The sequence below is a fragment of the Heterodontus francisci genome, chromosome 5 (assembly GCF_036365525.1).
Source record: "Heterodontus francisci isolate sHetFra1 chromosome 5, sHetFra1.hap1, whole genome shotgun sequence".
In the NCBI taxonomy this organism is placed as follows: Eukaryota; Metazoa; Chordata; class Chondrichthyes; order Heterodontiformes; family Heterodontidae; genus Heterodontus; species Heterodontus francisci.
In genome coordinates, this window is record NC_090375.1 from 55603352 (window position 1) to 55630329 (window position 26978).

At 45.5% G+C, this 26978-nt stretch overlaps 1 protein-coding gene across 3 annotated transcripts; it reads right to left on the reverse strand.

Annotated features, from left to right (window-relative positions):
• Positions 1–3: 3 nt before the first annotated feature.
• jmjd4 (jumonji domain containing 4) lies at positions 4–26795 on the reverse strand. Of its 3 annotated transcripts, none has more exons than XM_068031461.1 (6): positions 26706–26795; positions 22550–22715; positions 17106–17231; positions 11433–11700; positions 10808–10954; positions 4–1311 (listed from the first exon to the last, which is right to left on the reverse strand). In XM_068031461.1, the coding sequence occupies exons 1-6, from the start codon at positions 26722–26724 to the stop codon at positions 1003–1005; spliced, it is 1035 nt and encodes a 344-aa protein (XP_067887562.1). In that variant the 5' UTR covers positions 26725–26795; the 3' UTR covers positions 4–1002. The 3 variants fall into 3 exon arrangements, with proteins under 3 accessions (XP_067887562.1, XP_067887561.1, XP_067887560.1); XM_068031460.1 differs by lacking the exon at positions 26706–26795 and adding an exon at positions 25253–25575; XM_068031459.1 differs by lacking the exon at positions 26706–26795 and adding an exon at positions 25640–26693 and having other exon boundaries at positions 5–1311.
• Positions 26796–26978: the final 183 nt, after the last annotated feature.

The window sequence follows — 26978 nt, forward strand, 5'->3', positions numbered from 1 at the left end:
TAATCATTTTTCAAGACTAGTTCTAATCTTGATTTAAGTAACGATCATACAGATTCTGGAGTGTTTTCTTTCTATAACGACTTGCACGTACTAGTCCTTTTAACGCAAATAGGAGGAGGCAGTGGTAACGTCACTGAACTAGCAATCCCGAGGCCCAGGCTAATGCCCTGGGCACACAGGTTCAGATCCCAACATCGCAGTTGGTGGAATTTAAATTCAATTAACTAATAAATTCAATTAGTTAATCCAAATCTGGAACTGAAAGCTAGTCTCAGTAATGGTGCCATGAAACTACCATCGATTGTCATAAAAACTCATCTGGTTCACTAATGCCCCTTTAGGGAAGGAAATCTGCCATCCTGACCCGGCCTACATGTAACTCCAGATCCACAGTAATGTGGTTGACTCTTAACCGCTGGCCTAGCAAGCCACTCAGTTATCAAGGGCAATTATGGATGGGAAACAAATGCTAGCCTTGCCAGTGACACCCACATTCCATGAAACAATAAAAACAAATAGAGCCCAGTTTTTCCTGTCCTGATGGTGGTAATGCGCTGCGATGCAGTCATTAACTAGCTGCTCTTTGCAGTGCTTTATACACTCATCACGTGTCAGTGGAATCAAACTGGGTGAAGATTGCAGGGTTCCTTCCCAAAAGGAAGTCTACCAGTTCTGTTTTTCCGACAACCCTAGAGCGTCACGGTCACTTTTACTGGTATCAGCTTGTCATTTTTATTTCCAAACTTGCCATTGCCATTGGATTTGAAGTCTATCTCTGGATTAATAGTTTAGTGATGATTACTGCACCATTGTAGCCCTTATGATTTCACCCTTTATCTTTATGCGGGCTTGCAGCAGGATAAGCAGTAGCGTAAGCCTGTTTGATTATTCCTCCTCCCTTCCTAGCCCTGAGGGTATTTAAGAATCCCATCTTCTCCTTTAACAGAATAAGCGAAACTTGCCATGTAACACGTTGAGAGAAATAACACTGGAAGTAGAGTATTACGACAAGGCAGCATCCATCACTTCTTTAATCTCATGCAGCAGATCTTTTGGATGAGGATACAAGTCTGTGTCTAGTCTGCTGAAGTCCTCATTGGCGAGCATTGAAGTCAGCACATCTTCAGTCCGGTGTAAATCGAACATTGAGTGACATGGTCCAAGTGCACACAGTTCCGTGGGAAATGTACTGCAGAGGGGTGCTGAGTCTGTTGAAGTAGCCTCTAGTAGCGCTATCCTATTTTTAGTGATTATTTTCAGAAAGGTGTAGAATTCACAGTAGTTGATTCCAGTGCAGGATTTCAAGAGGAGCTGCAGCAAGTAGGAACAGAACACAGACATTTATTCCCTCTGGTGAGCAAAGTTGTATGTTTTTAAAATTCTGAGTTTTGGTAGGTTGTGCTACTCATTAACACTATGTCAACGCCAGGAAAATGGAATTTCTACTACATTTGTTCATCGATATCGAGCACTCACGTTATATACTTGTTGGACAAATATAAATAAAACTCCTGCTACCCTGTCCCATAGAACAGGAGGCAGTGGGAATGTCACTAGATGAGTAAGGCAGAGCCCCAGGCTTATGCTCTAGGGACATGGGTTTGAATTCCACCACGACAGATGGTGGAATTTGAATTCAATTAATAAATCTGGAATTAAAAAGCAAGTCTAGTGGTGACCATGAAACCATTGTCAATTGTTTATAAAAACCCATCTGGTTCGCTAATGTCCTTTAGGGAAGGAAATCTGCTGTCTTTACCTGGACTGGCCTGCATGTGACTCTTAAATGCCCTCTGAAATGGCCTAGCAAGCCACTCAGTTGTATCAAACCACTACAAAGCCTAAGAAAAGGAATGAAACTAGACAAACCACCCAGCATCGACCTAGGCACCAACAACGGCAAACCCAGCCCTATCGACCCAGCAGAGGTGGTGGCACAGTGGTATACAGTCACGAGGGAGTTGCCCTGGGAGTCCTCATCATTGACTTTAGACCCCATGAAGTCTCATGACAACAGGTCAAACATGGGTAAGGAAACCTCCTGCTGATTACCACCTACCGCCACCGCCCCCCCACCGCCCCAACCTTGGCTGATGAATCAATGCTTCTCCAAGTTGAACACCAATTGAAAAAGGTAGCAAGGGTACAAAACGTACTCTGAGTGAGAGACTTCAATGTCCATCACCAAGAGTAGCTTGGTAGCACCACGACTGACCGAGCTGACAAGTGCTAAAGGACATAGCTGCTAGACTGGGTCTGCGGCAGGTGGTGAGGGAACCAACAAGAGGGAAAAACCTACTTGACCTCGTTCTCATCAATCTACCTGTCACAGATGCAACTGTCCATGACAGTATTGGTAGGAGTGACCACTACACAGTCCTTGCGGAGAGAAAGTCCGGTCTTCACAATGAGTGCCACACTTCCATCATGCTAAATAGGTAGATTTCGAACAGATCGAGCAACTGAAAATTGGGCATCCATGAGGTACTGTGAGCCATCAGCAGCAGCAGAATTGTATTCAACCACTATCTGTAACTGCATGGCCCGGCATATCCCCCAATCTACCATTACCAGCAAGCCGGGGGACCAACCCTGGTTCAATGAAGAGTGTAGCAGCTCATGCCAGGAGCAGTACCAGGCATACCTAAAAATCAGGTGTCAGCCTGGTGAAGCTACAGCACAGGACTATTTGCATGCCAAACAGCAAAAGCAGTATGCAACAGACAGGGCTAAGCGATCCCACAACCAACAGATCAGGTCTAAGCTCTGACGTCCTGCCACATCCAGTCGTGAATGGTGGTGGATAATTAAGCAATTGACAGGAGGAGGAGGCTCCACAAATATCCCCATCGTTGGAACCCAGCACATCAGTGCAAAAGACAAAGCTGAAGCATTTGCATCCATCTTCAACCGGAAGAAGTGCCGAGCGGATGATCCATCTCGGCCTCCTCGTGAGGTTCCCCAGCATCACAGATGCCAGTTTTCAGTCAATCCGATTCACTCCACATGATATCAAGAAACGACTGAAGGCACTGGATACTGCAAAGGCTATGGGCCCTGACAACATTCCGGAAATTGTACTGAAGACTTGTGCTCCAAAACTAGCTGCGTCCTTAGCCAAACTGTTCCAGTACAGCTACAGCACTGGCATCTACCCGGCAATGCGGAAAGTTGCCCAGCTATGTCCTGTGCACTAAAAGTAGGACAAATCCAACCTGGCCAATTACCGCCCTATCAATCTATTCCCGATCATAAGCAAAGTGATGGAAGGTGTCGTCGACAGTGCTATCAAGCGGCACTTGCTCAGCAATAACCTGCTCAGTGATGCTCAGTTTGGGTTCCGCCAGGGCAACTCAGCTCCTGACCTTATTACAGCCTTGGTACATACATGGTCAAAAGACCTGAACTCAAGAGGTGAGGTGAGAGTGAATGCCCTTGACATCAAGGTAGCATTTGACCGGTATTGCATCAAGGAGCCCTAGCAAAACTGGAGTCAATGAGAATTGGGGGAAAACTCTCCACTGGTTGGAGTCATACCTAGCACAAAGGAAAATGATTGTGGTTGTTGGAGGTCAATCATCTCACTCTCAGGACATCACTGCAGGAGTTCCTCATGGTAATGTTCTAGGCCCAACCATCTTCAGCTGCTTCATCAATGGCCTTCCCTCCATCATAAGGTCAGAAGTGGGAATGTTCGCTGATGATTACACAATGTTCAGCATCATTCGCGAGTCCTCAGATACTGAAGCAGCCCATGTCCATATGCAGCAAGACCTGGAGAACATCCAGGCTTAGGCTGATAAGTGGCAAGTAACATTCGCACCATACAAGTGCCAGGCAGTCACCATCTCAAACAAGAGAGAATATAACCATTTCCCCTTGATGTTCAATGGCATTACCATCGCTGAATCCCCCACTATCAACATCCTAGGGGTCACCAATGGCCAGGAACTGAACTGGATCAAGCACATAAATGCTGTGGCTACAAGAGCAGGTCAGAGGCTGGGAAATCTGCAGCAAGTAACTCTTCTCCTGTCTCCCCAATGCCTGTCCACCATCTACTAGGCACAAGTCAGGAGTGTGATGGAATACTCTCCACTTGCCTGGATGGGTGCAGCTGCAACAACACTCAAGAAGCTCGAAACCATGCAGGACAACTCAGCCTGCTTGGTTGGCACCTTATCCACCACCTTCAACATTCACTCCCTCCATCATCGACGGACAGTGGCAGCAGTGTGCACCCTCTACAAGATGCACTACAGCAACTCACCATGGTTCCTTCGACAGCATCTCCCAAACCCACAACCTCTACCACCTAGAAGGACAAGGGCAGCAGATGCATGGGAACACCACCACCTGCATGTTCCCCTCCAAGGTACACACCATCCTGACTTGGAACTATATTGCCGTTCCTTCACTGTCGCCTGGTCAAAATCCTGGAACTCCCTTCCTAACAGCACTGTGGGTGTACCTATACCCCAAGGACTGCAGAAGTTCAAGAAGGTAGCTCACCACCACCTTCTCAAGGGCAATTAGGGATGGGCAATAAATGCTGGCCCAGCCAGCGATGCCAACATCCCATGAATGAATAAAAACAAACAAATAAAAACTACAAATCAGGTACATAATGGATTGGACACAAAATAAATCCCCAGTCTCCTCAAATACTCCCAAGTCAGATTTTTAAAAATTCCTTCATGGGGATGTGGGCGTCGCTGGCTAGGCCAGCATTTATTGCCCATCCCTAATTGCCCTTGAGAAGGTGGTGATAAACGGCCTTCTTGAACAGCTGCAATCCATGTGAGGTAGGGACACCCACTGTGCCGTTAGGAAGGGAGTTCCAGGATTTTGACCCAGTGCGAGTGAAAGAACGGCGATATAGATCCAATTCAGGATGGTGTGTGACTTGGAGGGGAACTTGCAGGTGGTGGTGTTCCTATGCATTTGCTGCCCTTCTAGTTGGTAGAGATCACTGTTTTGAAAGGGGCTGTCTAAGGAGCCTTGGTGCATTGCTGCAGTGCATCTTGTAGATGGTACACACTGCGGCCACTGTGCGTCGGTGGTAGAGGAAGTGAATGTTTGTTGACGGGGTTCCAATCAAGCGGGCTGCTTTTTCCTGGATGATGTCGAGCTTCTTGAGTGTTGTTGGAGCTGCACCCATCCAGGCAAGTGGAGAGTATTCCATCACACTCCTGACTTGTGCCTTGTAGATGGTGGACAGGCTTTGGGGAGTCAGGTGAGTTACTCGCCACAGGATTCCTAGCCTCTGACCACTTTTGTAGCCACCGCCTTTATGTGGCTACTCCAGTTCAGTTTCTGGTCATTGCTAGCCCCGAGGATGTTGATAGTGGGGGATTCAGCGATCGTAATGCCCCTGAATGTCAAGGGGAGTTGGTTAGATTCTCTCTTGTTGGAGATGGTCATTGCCTGGCACTTGTGTGGCACGAATGGTCCTTGCCACTTATCAGCCCAAGCCTGGATTTTATCCAGGTCTTGCTGCATTTTTACATGGACTGCTTCAGAATCTGAGCAGTCGTGAATGGTGCTAAACATTGTGTAATCATCAGCGAACATCCCCACTTCTTACCTGATGTTTGAAAGAAGGTGATTGATGAAGCAGCTGAAGATGATTGGGCCTAGAACACTACCCTGAGGAACTCCTGCAGTGATGTCCTGGAGCTGAGATGATTGACCTCCAATTCCCTGTCGAGTCCAGTTTTGCTAGGGCTCCTTGATGCCATACTCGGTCAAATGCTGTCTTGATGTCCAGGGCAGTCACACTCACCTCACCTCTTGAGTTCAGCTCTTTTGTCCATGTTTGAACCAAGGCTGTAATGAGGTCAGGAGCTGAGTGGCCCTGGCGGAAGCCAAACTGAGCGTCACTGAGCAGGTTATTGCTAAGCAAGTGCCGCGTGATAGCACTGTCGCTGACACCTTCCATCACTTTACTGATGATTGAGAGTAGACTGATGGGGCAGTAATTGGCTGGGTTGGACTTGTCCTTTTTGTGTACAGGTCATACCTGGGCAATTTTCCACATTGCCGGGTAAATGCCAGTGTTGCAGCTCTACTGGAACAGCTTGGCTAGGGACGTGGCAAGTTCTTCAGTACTATTGCCAGAATATTGTCAGGGCCCATAGCCTTCACTCATTTCTTGACATCATGCGGAGTGAATCAATTTGACTGAAGTCTGACATCTGTAATGCTGGGGACTTCAGGAGGAGGCCGAGATGGATCATCAACTCGGCACTTCTGGTTGAAGATTGTTGCAAATGCTTCAGCCTAATCTTTTGCACTGAATTGCTGGACTCCCCCATCATTGAGGATGGGGATATTTCTGGAGCCACCTTTTCCAGTTAGTTGTTTAATTGTCCACCACCATTCACGGCTGGATGTGGCCAGACTGCAGAGCTTAGATCTGATCCGTTGGTTATGGGGTCGCTTAGCTCTGTCTATCACATGCTGCTCACGCGGTTTGGCATGCAAGTAGACCTGTGTTGTAGCTTCATCAGGTTGATACCTCATTATGAAGTATGCCTGGTGCTGCTCTCTTCATTAAACCAGGGTTGGTCTCCTGGCTTGATGGTAACAGTAGAGTGGGGAATATGCCAGACCATGAGATTACAGATTGTGGTTGAGTACAAGTCTGCTGCTGCTGATGGCCCACAGAGCCTCATGGATGCCCAGTTTTGCATTGCTAGATCTGTTCGAAACCTATCCCATTTAACACAGTGGTAGTGCCAAACAACACGATGGAGAGTATCCTCAATGTGAAGGCGGGACTTCGTCTCCACAAGGACTGTGCGGTGGTCACTCCTACCAATACTGTCATGGACAGATACATTTGCGGCAGGCAGATTGGTGAGGATGAGATGAAGTATGTTTTTCCCTCTTGTTGGTTCCCTCACCACCTGCCGCATACCCAGTCTAGCAGCTATATCCTTTAGGACTCAGCCAGCTTGGTTAGCATTGGTGCTACAGAGCCACTCTTGGTGATGGATATTGAAGTCCCGACCCAGAGTACATTCTGTGCCCTTGCCATCCTCAGTACTTCCTCCAAGTGGTGATCAATATGGAGGAGTACTGATTCATCAGCTGAGGGAGGGCAGTAGATGCTAATCAGCAGGATGTTTCCTTGCCCATGTTTGACCTGATGCCATGAGACCTCATGGGGTCCGGAGACAATGTTGAGGACTCCCAGGGCAACTCCCTCCTGACTGTATACCACTGTGCCGCCACTTCTTCTGAATCTGTACTGCCAGTGGGACAGGACATACCTGGGGATAGCGATGGCAGTGTCTGGGGCATTGTCTCTAAGGAATGATTCCGTGAGTATGACTATGTCAGGTTGTTGCTTGACTAGTCTGTGGGACAGCTCTCCCAACTTTGGCACAAGCCCCCAGATGTTAGTGAGGAGGACTTTGCAGGGTCGACAGGGCTGGGTTTGCCATTGTTGCTTCCGGTGCCTAGATCGATGCCGGGTGGTCCATCGATTTAATTCTGTTTCATTGACTTTGTAGCGGTTAAATACAACTGAGTGGCTTGCTAATATTAGCAATTTCAGAGAGCATTGCTATGTGTCTAGAGTCACATGTAGGCCAGACCAGGTAAGGACAGCAGATTTCTTTCGCTAAAGGAAAGGAAGCAGCTGGGTTTTTACAACAATCGTTTCATGGCTATCATTAGACTAGCTTTTATTGACAAATTTACTAATTGAATTCAAATTCCACCTTCTGCTGTGGTGGGATTCGAACCCATGTCCCCAGAGAAATACCCTGGGTCTCTAGGTTACTAGTCCAGTGACAATACCACTACACCACCGTCTCCCCTTAAAGGAAATAGGAGTGGAAATAGTGGAAGGGCTTGCCATTATCTTCCAATCTTCCCTAGCTATGGGGAAGGGGCCAGAAGTTTGAAAAGTTACAAATGTGACACCCTTATTCAAGAAAGGGTGTAAGGAAAGTCCTAGTAACTACAAGCCAGTCAGTTTAACATCAATGGTGGGTAAGGTTTTAGAAACAATAACCAGGGTAAAAACCAACAGGCACTTAGAGAGGTCTGAGTTAATTCAGGAAAGTCAGCATAGATATGAAAAAGGCAGATCATGCTTGACTAATCTAACTGAATTTTTTGATGAAGTAACAGAGAAGGTTGATGAAGGGAAAGCACTGGATATTGTCTATATGGATTTTAAGAAAGCATTAAGTACCACATAAAAGGCTGGTTAACAAAATTGAGGCTCATGGAATAGGAGGGTCAGTGTCAGCTTGGATAAAATAAATGACTTATGGATTGAAACAGCAAGTCGTGGTAAATGGTTGTTTTTCAGACTGGAGGATGGTAGACAATGGTGTTCCCCAAGGTTCAATGCTAGGACCACTGATTTTTTTTTTAATATATATAAATGACTTGGATATTGAAATACAGAGTAAAATTTCAAAATTTGCCAATGATACCAAACTTGGAGGTGTGGCAGTGAGGATGATACCATTCGACTGCCACAGGACATAGATAGGCTCACAGAATGGGCAGACAAGCGACAGTGAGGTGATGCATTTTGCTAGAAGGGATAAGGAGAGTCAATATAGACTAAATGTCCTAAAGAGTGTACAGGGACAGAGGGACCTGGGGTGGCAGGACATATTGAGAGCATAGTTAGCAAAGCATATGGGATCTTGGACTTCATAAATAGAGGCATTGAGTGCAAAAGCAGGGAAGTTATGCTGAACCTTCATAAAGCTCTGGTCAGGCCACAATGAGAGTATTGTGTCCAATTCTGGTTACCACACTTTAGGAAGGATGTGAGGGTCCTTGAAAGGGTGCAGAGGAGATTTACTAGAGTGGCTCCAGAGATGAGGGATTTTAGCTACAAGGTTAGGTTGGAGAAGCTGGGGTTGTTCTCCTTGGAGTAAAGGAGATTGAGGGGAGATTTGATAGGGGTGGACAAGATTATGACAGGTCTCGACAAGGTAGACAAAGAAAAGCTGTTCTCATTAGCTATTGTTTCAAGGACTACGGGACACAGATTTAAGGTTTTGGGCAGGAGATGCAGGGGGAATGTGAGGAAGAACTTTTTTTACACAGCAACTGATAATGACCTGGAACCCACTGCCTATGAGGATGGTGGAAGTGGAGATGATGAATGATTTCAAAAGGAAGTTGGATGGGCACTTGAGGGAAATAAACATGCGGGCTACGGGGATACAGCGGCGGAATGGAACTGATTGGATTGCTCTACAGAGAGACAGCATGGACTCGATGGACCAAATGGCCTCCTTCTGTGCCTATGACATAAGATTCCGCCTGATATATCAGCTCCCTGATAAACTTAAATCTAACGATCCCAATTTCAAAACCACTGATTTACAATTTTGGCAGCTTCAGGATAAGCCACTCAACAGTTAATCCAAACAACCAATGAGCTGAAGAATCTCCACTCCAAATCAGTGTTAGCCTTGGCTCACTGGTAGCACTGTGTATGAGACAGAAAGTCGTAGGTTCAAGCCCCATTCCAGAGATTGAATACGCTATCCAGGCTGACAGTTCAGTGCAATACTGAGGGAGTGCTGTACTGCCAAAAAGTTTATTTTAGCATAGGCCTTTAAACCATCTACCATCTCAGGTGGGTGTAAAAGATCCCATTGCACTCTTTAAGAAGAACAGGGGGAGGTCTCTTGATACCCTGGCCAATATTTATCCCTCAGTCAACACTGTTCATTATTATATTGCTGTTTGTCGGAGCTTGCGGTGTGCAGATTGGCTGCCGTGTTTCCCTACATTACAACTTGAAAAGTACTTAATTAGTTGTTAAGCATTTGGGACATCCCAAGGTCCTGAAAGGTGCTATATAAATGCAAATCCTTTCCTTTTCGTGAAAAATCTACAGAAGTAAACTTTGCTTCCCTGATATGGAGAGCACACAATCTACCCATAGAGACACAACCCATTTACCCAAGCCCAAAAAATTCAGGGACACTTGGCAACCTTCCACCACATTGCAGATTTAGAGGTGTGGCTCAGTGTTATTTTTATTTTGCTGAAGCTATAATTTGAGATTTCCAGTGTGGAGTCCTGTATTTCCCCCATTTTCTCAGGATCAGAGTTTGGGGACAATTCTCACCTGTTAGAGTACAAACACTTTTCATTACATATTCTCCTATTTCATTTTTAGTATTGTACTCAGCAAGGTGAAGGATGTTTGTGGCAGGGAATGGAACACTCTCCAGATTCGGCATCAAGCACACCCAGTTCGAGTACAGAACAATCAGATGCAGAGCAATGCCCAGTCAGAAAACAGTCTGTACCGGCTATGTGGTGATTATCCCACTGTATTCATAATCCAGAGATCTAAACTAATTATTCAGAGAACAAGAGTTCAAATCCCACCACGGCAGTTTGAGAAGTTGAATTCAGTTTAAAAAAGCTGTCAATTGTCGTGAATACCTAACTGGTTCACTAATGCCTTTAGGGAAGGAAACCTGCTATCCTTAAAGGTATGGCCTATATGTGACTCCAATCCACCTCAATGTGGTTGGCTCTGAATGACCAAGCAAGCCAAGCACCAAATGGCTACAAAGAACATTACACAAAATTAAATAGTTTAAGAAGGCAGTCCGCTACCACCTTTTCAGGGCCACTAGCAATGGACTATGAATTAGCAGTGATGCCCGCATCTTGAGAATGAATAAACTGCGTTAAGTTCCATTTCTCAAACTAGCCATCTTGCTGCTTCTCCAATTTACTTTGAAATTCAATCACTGTTATTAAAAAGGCAAAGGAACAGATGACTTAACCTCTCCACCAATACCTGACAATGCTGGTGCCAGCCCTCCATATGGTTCTTCCACTCCCTGATCTCCTCCTGGACTGCCGTCAGCTCTCCCTGTAGAAAATGCCACATGATGTCTATGTTGCAGCCGTTCAGCCAGTTGTGATTGATGGAGATGGTGTCCTCCTAAATAGGAGAATATAAAAAGATTTATTATAGATTACACCACTTCAAAAGACAGGGTAACTTGCTAGCTGGGCAATCAAGAGAGCAAAATTAAAAACTCCAACTCCAGAAATTAAGCCATGGAAATTAGAACACAAAAGGTGCTCTTAGTTACACCAGGTATTCTGGAGGCCTAGGGCTTTTCAGTCTCAAAGCTTGATGCCTCAAGATTCTCTTATGAAGATATACATAACTTAATGGGATAACGTAGCTCTCAGTCACCCCTCTTATTGGCCCTGACTTTATGGTAGAATCCTGCTATGCTGAAATTTCTGTTACTTCACAATATTGACATACTGAGATCAAACATGAGCTACATTGTAATTGCCCTACAATCCTCGATATTTTTAAACGCAGCAAAGGACAGTGGAACCAGCTCTAACAGAAAAGGGACATCCAATATATATATATACTTTATCACAAGATTTGTTTTCTGTACCAGATTATATACTTGATGGTGCCAACCACTGGGAACAAAGATGACTTCTCCAACTTCCTGCACCACCTCAATGGGTTGACAGCATTGGCTGTATTTTGGGTAACGATCACTGTCCTGCAGGACTGGAGACTGGGCGTCATAAACAAGGTTACCACTGCGGTCCTTCAGATACTCCTCCTGACCAGGTGGGAACAGCAGCCACTTCTTCCGACCGCAGACGTTGGCCGACCAGCTGTACGATCGGAATACGTCAGCGTGGAATGGTGTCCTACAAGAAGGAGGAGGAGGAAAGGGAAATGTATCATGTCAGTATGAAGCCAGCTATCCTTTACTCAATTCCCTTCTTGCTTTTCACTTTACCAAGTTTATCACTTTCGCCTAATGCCATTGTTCTCAGTCTGAAGGAGGGATAAACCCAGAATTATATCCAGAATATATGCTCAGGGAGACGGTAGAGGCACATCGCAAACACAGGAGGGAAATTGGATCTCCAGCCAGCTGAGACAATGGGAAGTATTTTATTCTGCCCTTGGAGGCGGGCATGGAGGCGCGGGAGCAAACAAAATGGCAGGGGGCGTCGTTCCAAACATTATCCGGGGCCCCTGCCATTTTGCCTGGAGATGGTAAGGCCGAGGACAGCCTTCTCGCCCCCAGCCAATTAAGGCCCTTAAGGGGCCAATAATAATGGCCCCTGAAGGGCCTCTTCCCGCCTCCACCTCAGTTTTGTAGAAGGCAGAGGGGCCTGCCCCCAGATTGACCCCGGAGACCCCGACCCCACTTACCTATCCCGGAAAGTGCATCACTTTTCTCCAGTCTTTGGTACTGCAAAGCCTCCTGCCCCGCAGTGTGCTGCCGGTACTGCAAAGCTGTCAGCCTTCCCATTGGTCGGCAGCTCTTGGAGGCGGCAGCTCGTCCTTTAAAGGGACGGTGCCCCCAACGGCAGGAAGTTGATTGCCTGCCTGCCATTAAATAGCAACAAGGAACCAAAGGAGGGCTGAGGCAGGTTCTACCTCCGCCTTCCGTCCTGCCGCTGAGACTGCTATCACTGGAATAAAATCTGGTCCAATGATGGAGGGGAATCAAAAATAGAGTAGTATATATAATTTTTAAACTTTGAGACTGGTGGTTGGACTGAAATGTTGCCTTCTGATCCTTTAAATTACTATATATCCACTGCAACTAGGAATGAGCCCGTTTTAAAGGATAGGAGATTGACAGGGCAGGGGACGGAATAAACTCCATTTAAATATCACAGTTTGTAATTAAGTGTTAATGTATGACCACTTCTGCAATGGGTATTGGATTATAGTCCAGCAGGGAGTTGATGTATTACCGGTAAGCATATACCAGGGGTTGTGATTTTCAATCAGCTTGTATTGATATGTATTGATCTAAATAGAATTTTTCTATAGTACATTGGGAACAACATTACCAAGGCCAGCTCACCCATCACCTTGTCCTTGCGAACCTCCACTGGGTCCCTATCCATAGAATATATTGAATTCAAAACCCCATCATTGCCTATCCTATCTCTGCTATTTTCAGTCATATGTGCCATTATACATCTTTCATTCCATAGACTCTGGCCTTCTGTCTATCCCCTCTTCTCTCCATTTCATCAGTCGTGGCAGAGCTTTCAGAGGCCAAATTCTCCAGAACTTCCACTCTAATCACTGCTCGGTCAAAATTCTGGAATTCCAAATCTGCAACCATTATGGGAGCACCATTGTCACAAAGACTGTGGCAATTCAAAAAGGGTCATTACCACTACCTTCTCAGGGCATAGAGGGATTGGCAATAAACCTGGCCTTTAATCACCCAAATCCTGAGAACAAATTAAAAAAAAAACTCCTTCATCTAGCTACCTCTCTTAACATGTATCTATTAAACTATGCTTTTAGTAACTTCTTCAATTCTTGCTGCTGCTTGGTATTTGTTTCTCTTCTGTGAAGTGCCTTGGAACATTTCCACATTAAAGATACTGTATAAATGCAATTTGTTTTGTTACTGTTGTTTCTCCGCTCTTCAGTGTTGATAATCTGATGGGCTTCTATTTCACTTTGACTCCTGAACTGAACGGGTTGATTCACAGCTACTTTAGCTTCTGTTGGTATATAAAAAAAACTTACGAACATACGAATTAGGAGCAAGAATAGGCCATTCGGCCCCTGGAGCCTGCTTTGCCATTTGATAAAATCATGGTTGATCTGAATGTGGCCTCAACTCCACTTACCTGTCTGCCCGCAAAACACTTGACTCCCTTGTCTGTCAAAAATCTATCTAACTCAGCCTTGAATATATTCAATGACCCAGCCTCCACTACTTTTTGAGGAAACGAATTCCACAAACTAACGACGCTCTGACAAAAAAAATTCTCATCTCCATCTTAATTGGGAGACCCCCTTATTTTTAAACTATGTCCCCTAGTTCTAGTCTCGCCCATAAGTGGAAACATCCTTCCAGCAGCGACCCTGTCAAGTCTCCTCAGGATCTTATATATTTCAATAAGACCACCTCGCATTCTTCTAAACTCCAATGGGTATAGGCCCAACCTGTTCAACCTTTCTTCATAAGACAACCCCTTCATCCCAGGAATCAGTCAAGTGAACCTTCTCTGAACTGCTTCTAATGCAATTTTATTCTTTCTTAAGTAAGGAGATTAAAACTGTACACAATACTCCAGATGTGGTCTCAGTAAGGCCCTGTACAGCTGTAGAAAAACTTCCCTACTCTTATATTCTATTCCCCTTACAATAAACAATAACATTCCATTTGCCTTCCTAGTCACCTGTTGTACCTGTATAGTAACTTTTTGTAATTCATGTACCAGGGCACTCAGATCCCTCTGTACCACAGAGTTCTGCTGTCTCTCTCTATTTAAATAATATTCTGCTTTTCCATTCTTCCTGCCAAAGTGGACTAGATCACATTTTCCCACAATATACAAATTGGTGATGTTGTAAATAGTGAGGAGGAAATCCTTAGATTACAGGACGATATAGATGGGCTGGTAGGTTGAGCGGAGCAGTGGCAAATGGAATTTAATCCTGAAAAGTGTGAGGTAATGCATTTTGGGAGGACTAACAAGGCAAGGGAATATACAATGGATAATAGGACCCTAGGAAGTACAGAAGGTCAGAAGGACCTTGGTGTACGTGTCCATAGATCACTGAAGGCAGCAGCACAGATGGATAGGGTGGTTAGGAAGGCATATGGGATACTTGCCTTTATTAGCCGAGGCATAGAATATAAGAGCAGGGAGGTTATGATGGAGCTGTATAAAACACTAGTTCGGCCACAGCTGGAGTACTGTGTACAGTTCTGGTCACCACACTATAGGAAGGATGTGATTGCACTGGAAAGGGTGCAGAGGAGATTCACCAGGATGTTGCCTGGGCTGGAGCATTTCAGCTATGACGAGAGACTGAAAAGGCTAGGGTTGTTTTCCTTAGAGCAGAGAAGGCTGAGGGGGGGACATGATTGAGGTGCACAAAATTATGAGGGGCATTGATAGGTTAGATAGGAAGAAACTTTTTCCTTTAGCGGAGGGGTCAAGAACCAGGGGGCATAGATTTAGGGTAAGGGGTAGGAGGTTTAGAGGGGATTTGAGGAAAAATCTTTTCACCCAGCTGGAATCTGGAACGCACTGCCTGAAGAGGTGGTGGAGGCAGGAACCCTCACAACATTTAAGAAGTATTTGGATGAGTACTTGAAACGCCATAGCATACAAGGCTACGGGCCAAGTGCAGGAATATGGAATTAAAATAGTTGGGTGCTGGATGGCCAGCATAGACATGATGGGCCGAAGGGCCTGTTTCTGTGCTGTATAACTCTATGACTCCAACTGCCAAATTTTTGCTCACTCACTTAACCTATTATATACCTTTGTAGACTCTTTATGTTTTCTTGACAACTTATCTTCCTGCCTATCTTTGTGTCATCTGCAAATTTAGCTACCATACATTAGATCCCTTCATCCAAGTCATTGATGTAGATTGTAAATAGTTGAGGCTCCAGCATTGATCTCAGTGGCACTCCACTAGTCACATCCTGCCAACTCGAAAATGACCCATTTATCCCTACTCTCTGCTTCCTGTTAGCTAACCAATCCTCTATCCATGCCATGAACTCTTATTTTGATGTGGCACCTTATCGAATGCCTTTTGGAAATCCAAGTACACCACATTACAGGCTCACCTTTATCCACATTGCTTGTTACTTCCTGAAAGAGCTCTAATAAATTTGTCAAGCACGATTTCACTTTCACAAAACCATGTTCACTCTGCCTGATCGCATTATGAATTTCGAAATGTCCTGCCATAACCTCCTTAATAATGGATTTAAAGAGCTGGCACAGGCACGATGGGTCAAATGGGCTCCTTCTGTGTTGTATGATTCTTTGATCCTGACGCAGTTGGAGCCAAGCTTCAATTACAATGATTATATTATGATTTTGATGCTCCTTTTTCTGAGGAATATGTATATAAATGACCCCCAGATGTGTCCCATTCTTTTTGGTCATAAAACTCATTCTCATCATTTTCCTCCCTGTGGCTCCTTTAAGCAATTACATCTCCGAAGGCAGTGTGTGTGAAAAATTACTTACAACAGGAGAAAAACTAGCAATTAGTCATGGTCTACAGAAGTTGTGTTGAAATCAAGACTGATTACATCATCTCACAATTAACTCAATTTTTCCCAAATCCTTGAAATTGTGGAACTCCTCATTTACCTCAGCCCTACATTTCACAGGATTTTAACAGCCAAGCTGGTGTCATTTCACAATAATTCTTGATTCATCTTTCCCTTTACTCTTTCCAATCTATATGTTGTCCTGCACTATGGACTTTGGCTACTTCCCTATCTGGACATTATTTGAAACCTTTGTGTTGGGCATGCACTTTCTGTCTATAGACCTTACTTCCAATTTTGATCTCAGTGATAGGTCAATGCTTAATATTGTAAATTGTTGTGTCAACATACCCCATTCGATTTGCCATGTCAACTGTCACATGTAGTTGTGTGCTCTAACTAATAGATGGCTTTGTGGTGCAGGTTGCTGAAGTAACTCTCCTAATACTATTGCCATCTAGTAGTACATAGTGTTTACAGTTCAGAAACAGGTCTTTTGGCCCATGCTGACATTTATGTTTTTGAGCATCCTAGTGCTTGTATAAAAAAAAATCACCCAACTGGGTTATGCCACCAGCAATTTACTGGCATTAATAAAAGGAATCAAGACTAAGAGGATATACTTAACAGGAAAGGCTGAACGGACTGAGGCTCTTTTCTCTAGAAAAGGGAAGACTGAGACGTGACCTGATAGAGGCCTTTAAGATTACGAAAGGGTTTGATAGGATACATGTAGAGAAAATGTTTCCATTTGTGGGTGAGTCCAAAACTAGAAGTCAAAATTATAAGATACTCACAAATAAATCCAATAGGAATTCAGGAGAAACTTCTCACTCAAAGAGTGGATTGGATTGGAAGGATGGGAGGAGGCTCATGTGGAGCATAAACGCTGGCATAGATCAGCTGGGTCGAATGGCCTGTTTCTGTGCTGTTTACTCCTATGTAATTACGTAAGACTTTTGCTTGCATTGTTTTGTTTCCATTTATGGACAACCCAGTGTGTCCTTGGAGTAAACTCCTTCTGGCACAAGATACACTTACCATGACCCTTTGGGACCCATGTAAACAAAACGATAATCATCCAATTCGATAGTGTCCCAGTATTCATTCAGCCAGTCAGACTGGAAGAAGCGAGGAGTACTGTACACCCCATGATCCGGGAAAACCCTGAAACACAAAAGTACCAAGATTTATTCAGGAATATTACAACAATGTAAGAAATATTCATCAAATCCACTCCTTCCACAGAGTATATAATCTGCCCTATCGAGTTGAGGCTTGTGAACTTTGTACTTGTGTCCTCCAATCCTTTGTTCATTGCCCAAGATAAATATCTCGCTTACTATCATCCATACCTTTTTAAACATTTGCCAGTTCTCAATTTACTTTTCTCCAATGATATAAGCAAGTTTGTTGCCTTTCTTCATAACTTAGTCCCTTAAGGCTTCGAGTCATCCTCGTCACTCTTCTCTAAATCCATTCCAATGCATCCATTTTAGGGTTGTCTAAATTAAAGCCCATTATCGATATTTGGTCTGTGAGCCACGAATGTCCAGTTTGTAAAGCTTTACTTTACATTTACTATCTACTTCATTTTTCATTTTCTGCTGATTTATCCTATTTGAGTTTTGGCGACCTGTCATTTTGGAAACATCTTTTCAGCCCTGCTTCTTTACCACTAGGTAAACAGGGCATTGAGGAAAGTAGATCAGGGATACTCAGAAGGTTGGGAACCAAGATATTCAGGGAGAGCAAATTAGGAAGATGATAGCAGAAGATTGAGCAGATTGAGAAGCAGGACAATGGGGACAGCAGATCAGAAAGGGAGACTTTGAGCATAATTAGAATTAGGACATTGGGGGACTGGGAACCAGGATATCCAGAGACAGCAAGAAATCAGAAACCAGGACATCAAGGAAAATAAGAACCAGGTCTTTAGGGACAGCAGGTCAGGGAGATCAGTTACCAAGATATTGAAGGATGTGAGAAACGGATATTAAAGAAAACAGATGAAAAACCAGGATACCAGAGAGCTGATATGAGACAGCAGATCAGAGAAATTCACAAGAGTAGGAACCTGGGGCTAGATCTTCATTATGGAGGCAGGAAACAGGAACTGGGTCTGGTTTTGGGTCAGAAACCTGCCTCCTGTGGGAAGCTGATTCAGATTGCAATTTTCAAATGGGTAAGCCCTGACTTGGTATGGAGCTGGGTTTCCTGTCCTCTTACAGCCAGTGGGATTGAAAATGGGTCAGATCAAATGTGGGGCTCATGTAGACTTCCACAGCAGCCATCACCGAGGCTGCTGGTTGCCCTGAGGGAGAAATCTGCCTTCCACAGCACCTGAGGGAAGCGAGGTGTCACAGGAGAGCTGGAGGCCTAGCATTAGGGGCAGAGCAGACTCTCGCTTCATTGATGCCCACCTGGATCTAATGTTGGAAGCCGTGACGGATAGGAGGGAGGTCCTCTTCCCAAAGGATGGCAGGAGGAGGCCACCTCGTCGTGCAGCAGGGGCACCTCTCTGTTCAGTGTTATCTCCCTCCGCCCCCTCTTCCTCCTCCTCTCTTACCTCCTGCTCCTTCCCCAATGAGTTGTCTCCTTCCAGGGCCTCACTGTCCACCAAGTCCACACCCCTCTGGAGGGCCATGTTAAGCAGAGCACAGCAGACCATCACAATGAACAAGACCTTTGCAGAAGGGTATTGAAGTAGGCCACCCGACTGATCCAGCCACCAGAATCGCATCTTCAGAAACCTGATGGCCTGCTCAATGGTTGGCCTGCTGAGCAGGTGGTATTGATTGTTTCACCTCTGTACTTGTGTCTGTGGCTCCCGTAGAGGGGTCTGTTGCTCTTCAAGAGCTTTCCCTTGTCCTCTTGGATCCATCCATGCACTGTGGGGGATGAAGTACCAAGGCAGCCTGCACTGGCAGAGGATGAAGGAGTCATGGCAGCTGCCAGAAAAGCGAGCACACACATAGAGGAAGCTCTTGCTGTGGCTGCAGATCAATTGGACATTGAGGGAGTGGAAGCCCTTCCCGTTGATGGATCTCACAGGTCTGTCACTGGGTGCCTTGATGGCCACATGGGCGAAAGCAATGATCCTCTGCACCTGGGGAATCCAATGATGGAGTGAACCCAATACTCTCTGTGCCTGTGCAGGCCCCTCTGTGACAAAGTAGGTGTAGTCCTCTACCCTCCTGAAAATGGTATCTGTGACCTGCCTGATGAGCTGTCAACTGCAAGATGCCACTTAGGTCCACAGCTGATTGCTGGAACAACTTGGTTGCATAGAAATTTAGGGCATTGGAGACCTTGAATACTGCAGGTAGAGGACTGTCATAGGAGCCGTGAGGCCTCCGGCCATTGTGGATCAGAGCGCACAGGACTGAGACCATCTGCTTGGATAGGCGCAGGCTCCTATGGCACTGGTACTCTGTCATTTGTAGGTAGCTGACTCTTGGGCTTAGCCCCCGATGTCTTGGGTAGCGCCTTCCTCCCCTTGCAGCCCCCCACTATGCTCCTCTGGCCTCCTGCTGTCCAGGAGGTTGCATCTGTTGCAGCTCATTCTGGTTACTCTGTCCAATGTCAGAGTAGCCTGTTCCCATCTGAACTCCCTCGGCTGGACCTTGTACGTTCACTAGGCCTTCCCCTGCCAACCCCAGCTGCCCAAATGATGCAAGCAGCCTCACGTCCTTCTTTGGTTTCCTGCCATCACCATTGAGAAAAGCAAGTCTTACAGCTGCGGCAATGGCCACTCTGGCACTTTTGAAGCAGCTGAGCTTTCGTTTGGACCTCTGCAGTCTTTCAATCAGCTCTATCCATAGCCCTCATGGTCCCCTGCTGTGTTCATGACTTGAACACCCTGTTGCGTTCCCCTTATGGAATCCTCCACACTCCCAGCCTTTGAAAATTAAAAAAAAAACTGCTGCTGACAAGCCTGTTATTGAGCTCTTCAATGAGTTCAACAGGCACTTAATTGTAGACATGTACCTGACCCGTTCCCTCGCTGCCGGCATCCCTTTAAAAACGGCATTGCATTCCAGAGGCGGCGGGTCCCAGTGCCGACCTCTGTGAATGCGATATTCAAATCATGCGCGCCTCCGTACCCACATTCAGTGGGCTTTAAAAATCCGGCCCATGAACTCTGTGGTGAACAGATACGGCAAGCAATGGGGAGAGAGAACAGATCAGGGGGAGAAGAGCAAATTACAGTCCGCATACCAAGATGGAGACACAAATCAGAGATGGCAGGCAAGATGCCTATATTCCTATATCCTTATTTGTTAAACTACCACTGCTTGAATATCAAATGAAATACAGTTTGTTCATTTCTATACAGTCAGCAAATAAATCAATTAGTTGTGGTGTACATTTTGTGTACACAAATTTACAGCAAGATGGAACTAAGGCAGATAAATGGAGTTGTGGTACAGATCAGCCATGATCTAACTGAATGGCTGAATAGACACAAGGGGCTGAATGGCCTAATCCTGTTCCTACGTTCCTAAATTGTCCACTAAGACAGAAAGGTTGGCCCCCTCTTCTTTATATCCTTTAGAGGTAGGGTATGCAATATCGCACACCATACTCCAAAACAGGCCTCACCATTGATCTGTACAATGTCAGTATAACTAGTTTTGGCTTGTAATTCAGTGCTTTGCACATGCAGTTTCGTCCACGATTTGCCTTTTGGCAATTGCTTCACACTGACCAGATAGTTTCAGGGTATCATCAAAGATCAAGTCTGTCAATGGAGGTATTGGAAGGTCTAGTACACAATGTGTGGATTGGATATTTTTTTATTTTTTTTTAAGAGATACAGCACTGAATGGGAGGAAACCAGAGCATCCGGCGAAAACCCACGCAGGGAGAACTTGCAAACTCCGCACAGGCAGTACCCAGAATTGAACCCGGGTCCCTGGAGCTGTGAGGCTGCGGTGCTAACCACTGCGCCGCCCTCCTGATGTCTCCTGAATAAGCTGCAACTGAAGAAGTTTAAGTTTAACTCTCACAAAATACAAACATGTCAAGCAAAGGAGAAATTAATTGCCATTCTTTATCCAATCTGTTTAATTAATTCATCTCTGTCTGAATCTCCCTTATATTGGTGTCCTGGCCACAAGTTTGTGTCATTAGCATATATAAATTGTTGCAAGTACTTTCTCCATAGAAAGCGAGGCCTCATCTGCCCTCTCAGGTAATTGTAAAAGATTCTGCGGCTCTATTCAAAGAGGGGCAGGGAAGTTTTCCTGGTGTCTTGGTCAACATGCATCTCTCAACCAAAGCCACTAAAAGATTATCTGATCATTTATTTCACTGCTGTTTGTGGGATCTTGCTATGCACATATTGGCTGCTGTATTTCCTACATTATAGCAGTGACCACAGTTCAAAAAGTACTTATTTGGCTTTGGGACATCCTAAGGTCGTAAAAGGTGCCAAATAAACACAAGTTCCTTTTCTTCCCTTTATGTGTTTGAATTGCACCATAAAGACTGAATGAACTGAGGGATGTCAGTGCTGGAGAATAGAATATCTTGCCAATTTTTTTTTTCACACCAGCAACATCAAGAACTCCTGGGTTAGAAACCAAACAAGTTAGATGCAGGGAAAATATCTTCTATACTGCAAGATTAAGTACCTCAAGTTCAGGTACAGCCCAAATTAGATACAAAGATCCCTCTACTCTGCCTCAATTCCTTATTGCATTAGCATAGCTTTCCAATTTCCCACACCAATCATTCTCATGACCTCCCTTAGTAAGATTGCCAGTTCATTGCCAGAGTTTGCATTTATACAGTATCTTATTAAATCTCTCAGAAAGTACCCTAAATGTTTCACATGCAGTGAATTCATGAAGTACAGTTACTGTTCCAGTATAGCAAAGAAGGGGTAGCTTTGTGTTATGGGGTCTCATCTACAAGGACCAGGTTGACACTATTCAGTCATTTCATTTGGGACTATTATAGCCAGGAAATAAGGGAGACTTTCATTTGATTGATCTGAGCTGGATTTTTAAGCTAACCCACTGCATCACCTAACTGCTGGTTATTCTAGGGCTCAAAAAGAGAGTGACTTGTTTGTGTGGGCGGCACAGTGGCGCAGTGGTTAGCACCGCAGCCTCACAGCTCCAGGGACCCGGGTTCGATTCCGGGTACTGCCTGTGTGGAGTTTGCAAGTTCTCCCTGTGTCTGCGTGGGTTTTCTCCGGGTGCTCCGGTTTCCTCCCACAAGCCAAAAGACTTGTAGGTTGATAGGTAAATTGGCCATTATAAATTGTCACTAGTATAGGTAGGTGGTAGGGAAATATAGGGACAGGTGGGGATGTTTGGTAGGAATATGGGATTAGTGTAGGATTAGTATAAATGGGTGGTTGATGTTCGGCACAGACTCGGTGGGCCGAAGGGCCTGTTTCAGTGCTGTATCTCTAATCTAATCTAATAATCTAATCTAAAAAGCCATGGAGTATAATCCTATTGTGCACTAACCTGTGCATGTGCCAGTCTTTCATATACAAGCAGCCCTGCAGAGATGAATAGCCACTCTCCCTGTGCTCTCTCCAGTAACTGAGGTAATCCCTTAAAGGGATGTTGTGCTTTGGGTTTGCATTGTATTCCTTCACATCACAGTTGGCCACAGGGACAAGGAAATCTCCTGCAAAGGAAAGGGGAATGGTATAAATAGTGCAATAAGGCAGAGTTTTAAGGAATGCACAGTGAGAAAGAATGTAATTTAAGAACAAAGTGTAAAATAACAGTTTAAAGTTTGGACCTGTACAGGAGAGGTGCTACTTGGTATTATCTGACAATCAATGACCAGACCTCAGAAGTCTATCCTGTAAAGAGTAACATAATGTCAACCTTACACAGCCATACAACTCAGAAACATGTGAATGGCCCCACATTCCAATGGGGTTGTTACTTGCCCCAGGAAGCAAGATACTGAGGATGCTCATTGTCCTGCTACCTCTCAGATGTGAGGCAAAGGTCAGGCCTTACTCCAACTCCTAGCATTTGCAGTTATTACGCATTAAAGTTTTGAAAACCGATTGCTTACTCGACTGACCTGTGGGGCAGGGAATGACATGCTGCTGGAGAATCCGACTAGCATGCTACTGGGCACCCAAGGTGGCACAGCTCACAGTGACAGCCAGTAACAGTATTTGTAGTCTGTTTGGAGTTTTAAAGAAAGAAAGAATTCATTTATATAGCGCCTTTCATGACCTCAAGACATCCCAAAGTGTTTCAGAGTCAGTGATATACTTCTGAAGTACAATGGCCGTTGTAATGCATAAGAACTCCCACACGGTGAATTTCTCATCTCGGCCTCATGCTGTCTGAGTAGAGGCACAACAGAATCCAGTCACCAGATGGACTGCAGCGGTTCAAGAAAGCAGCTCACCTCCAACACCTCAAGAGCAATTAGGGATGGACAACAAATGCTGGCATTGTCAGCGATGCCCACATCCCGTGAAAATAAATTTAAAAAAAGTAAGCTACTGTCTTTGGTCCCTGCCACACACTCCATTCCCTAGTCATAGAGTTATACAGCACAGAAACAGGCCCTTCGGCCCATCATGTCATCGACTCCTTCCCTCTCCCTGGCAACTGTGAGATTGAACCAGACCGCTTGCAACCTTGGTGCCATATCACACCCCAAGATGAGCTTCCAACCATAATCCACGGCATCACTAAGACCATCTATTCCACCTCCGTGACACTATCCGGCTCCATCCCAGCCACAGCCCAACTGCTGCTGAAACCCTCATCCATGCCTTGTTACCTCTTGACTTGACTATTCCAACAAACTCCTGGCTGACCTCCCATGTTCTACTCTCCATAAACTTGAGGTCATCCAAAACTTTGATACTCATGTCCCAAGTGGCATTGCCATGTTTACACATCAACCTTGTGCTTGCTGACCTTCAGTTAAGCAAAGCCTTGATTTTAAAATTCCCATCCTCATTTTGAAATCCCTCCATGGCATTGCCCTTCCCTATATTTGTAATCTGCTCCAGCGCTCCAAGATATCGCAGCCAATTCTGGTCTCTTGCGAATCCCTAATTTTAATTGCCTTCAGCTGCTAAGGCCCTAAGTTCTGGAATTCCCTCCCTAAAGCTCTCTGCCTCTCTTTCCTGCTTAAAACCAATCTCTTTGACCAAGCTTTTGGTCATCTGCCTTAATAGCTCCTTATGTGACCTGGTGTCAAAGTTTTCTTGATAATGCTCCAGTGAAATACCTTGGGATGGTTTACTACCATAAAGGTGCAAAATAAATGCAAGTTGTTGTTAGTGACCCAGTGCATGCTTATTCACATTATAGCGTGTGGCTTTCAAAGTGGCAGTGATTGCGCTGAGGCTGCTAGTCACCTACCAGACCTTCTAGTTATGGAAATAGTGTGTGAGATTAAGACAAACTGAAAAGCATTTGCCAATTTTTTTGTGCCGCTACAACTTCTGACCTTTTTTGATGATATCTAAGTGTTAGTTATGGCTCAGTCTCTAAGAAGGCTGTGGGTTCAATCGCCGCTCCACGAGCACAGAATCTAGGCTGACACTCCAGTGCAGTAGCAAGGGTGTGCTGCTGCACTATTGGAGGTGCATTCTTTCAGATGAGATATTAAACCGGGGCCCTGTCAGCCCTCTCAAGTGGGCGTAATCTGGATCATGGCATTATTTCGAAGAAACACAGGGGAGCTCTCCTTGGAATCTGCACCTCAACCAACTAAAACAAATGATCTTGTCACCATCACATTGCTGTTTGTGGGACATTGCTGTGCACAAATTGCATACATTACAACAATGACTACACTTCAAATGTGCTTAAATAAAAGCAAAATACTGCAGATGCTGGAAAGTTGAAATAAAAACAAAGTGCTGGAAACACTCAGTAGGTCTGGCAGCATCTGTGGAAAGAGAAGCTGAGTTAACATTTCAGGTCAGTGACCTTTCATCAAATGTGCTTCACTGGTTGTAAAGCGCTTTGGAATAAAGGCAATATATAAATGCAAGCCACTTCTTCCTTTTTCTCTCGTAAGGGCAGTGGCTAGGGCCAACTTTGGTTGGACATATTCCTGGAGATGTCATCACATGATCACCTGCCACCAAGCACCCCTTCCCCACAGTCCTGTCATCAGACACCCAATATGTCCATACTTGCAGCATTTTGCCAATCAGAAAGCAATTACTCAACTGAATAATTTTTTACTGTCAGTCTTTTTCCCCATCGTAGATATGTTATTACTAACAACCAATGTGTTCACAATGTGTTTAACTTTTATTTCCTCTTTTAGTGTTCTCCTTGGCTGCTCGCAGCAGTGTACTGGAGGTTATTCTTTAATTGCTGAAGACCCCACAGCGATCCTGGAATGGTTTGCCACCATGTTTGTCCAAGTGAACTTCTCCAGCCCCGGCCCTGGTCAGGCTATCCAAGCATGGTAGCTATCACAAGCTAAACCCAATCCTCTCCTCACCCACAAACCACACACTCGCAGTTTCCAACTTTGGCTATGTTTTCCTAGCTCAGGACTGCTGTGTCCCTCCTTCCGCAAACACAGTGCCAAGATAAAATGACACTAACCAAAATTTTTCAGCAAGTGTTCAAAGTCAGGCTTGCCATCCCCTTTCACCCATTGTTGTCTGCTTCTCCAGCCTTCCGTGAACTCAGGCGATAGAATGCATGGATAATTAGGAAGCAGAAAATCCCTGAAAAACTCAGAGTAACTCAGATCAGTTTTCCGGAGGTAATCAAGTTTCCGACCTTTGTGAAACTGTTCACAGGAAGGCCTGTCACTCTGGAAAAATACCAGTGCAGTTTTCAAGGTCTCCTCGTTCATGTTTAACAGTCAGGAATCCCTCTGCTGAAGGTCCTCATATTAAATGTGCCTTTTCTCACCCCTTAAGATCATGATTACAAAAAAAATCAAATGTACCAAAATTAACTCTAAATCTATTAATCTAAGGGGCAACCAAATCATCAGAGCATTCCCCGTCAGTTAAGGCCGGTATACCCCCGAGCCGCTGCTTCATTCCCCGCCTTTCTCCACTGCCCTTGAGGGAACTTTCCCTTAGTTTCAGTGAAAGGCCTGTGATAATCAGATTGACTCCGATACCCAGATCTCACTAATCGCTGCACATTTGTATTCCCAACGGATAGATTAAATCAAAGAACCGGCGGCGGATAGATTATAACTAGGCACCGGGTGCCTGCTGCGCAAGCGCGGCCTGAGAGAGTGCGAGACAGACGGGACAAGAAGGGCGGGGTCAGTGGGAGATTGACAGGATCAGGGAGAGGGGCGGGGTCAGTGGGAGATTGACAGGAGCGGGGGAGGGGCGGGGTCAGTGGGAGATTGACAGGATCAGGGAGAGGGGCGGGGTCAGTGGGAGATTGACAGGAGCGGGGGTGGGGCGGGGTCAGTGGGAGATTGACAGGATCAGGGAGAGGGGCGGGGTCAGTGGGAGATTGACAGGAGCGGGGGAGGGGCGGGATCAGTGGGAGATTGACAGGATCAGGGAGAGGGGCGGGGTCAATGGGAGATTGACAGGAGCGGGGAAGGGAGCAGAGTCAGGGGGAGATTGACAGGAGCGGGAAGGGGGCGGAGTCAGGTAGAGATTGACGGGACACAAACAAGAAATGCTGGAAATACTCAGCAGGTTTGGCAGCATCTGTGGAGAGAGAAGCCGAGCTAACGTTTCAGGTTAGGGACCCGTCATCAGAAGCTGGATCATCAGATCGGAGCCGAGGGGAGAGAGGAAGACCAGAACTGGGCAAGGGGCGGAGTCAAGGGGAGATTGACAGGAGCTGGGAGAGGGGCGGTCAGTGGGAGGTTGACAGGAGCTGGGCGAGGGGCGGAGTTAGTGGGAGATTGACAGGAGCTGGGAGAGGGGCGGAGTCAGTGGAAGATTGACAGGAGCTGGGA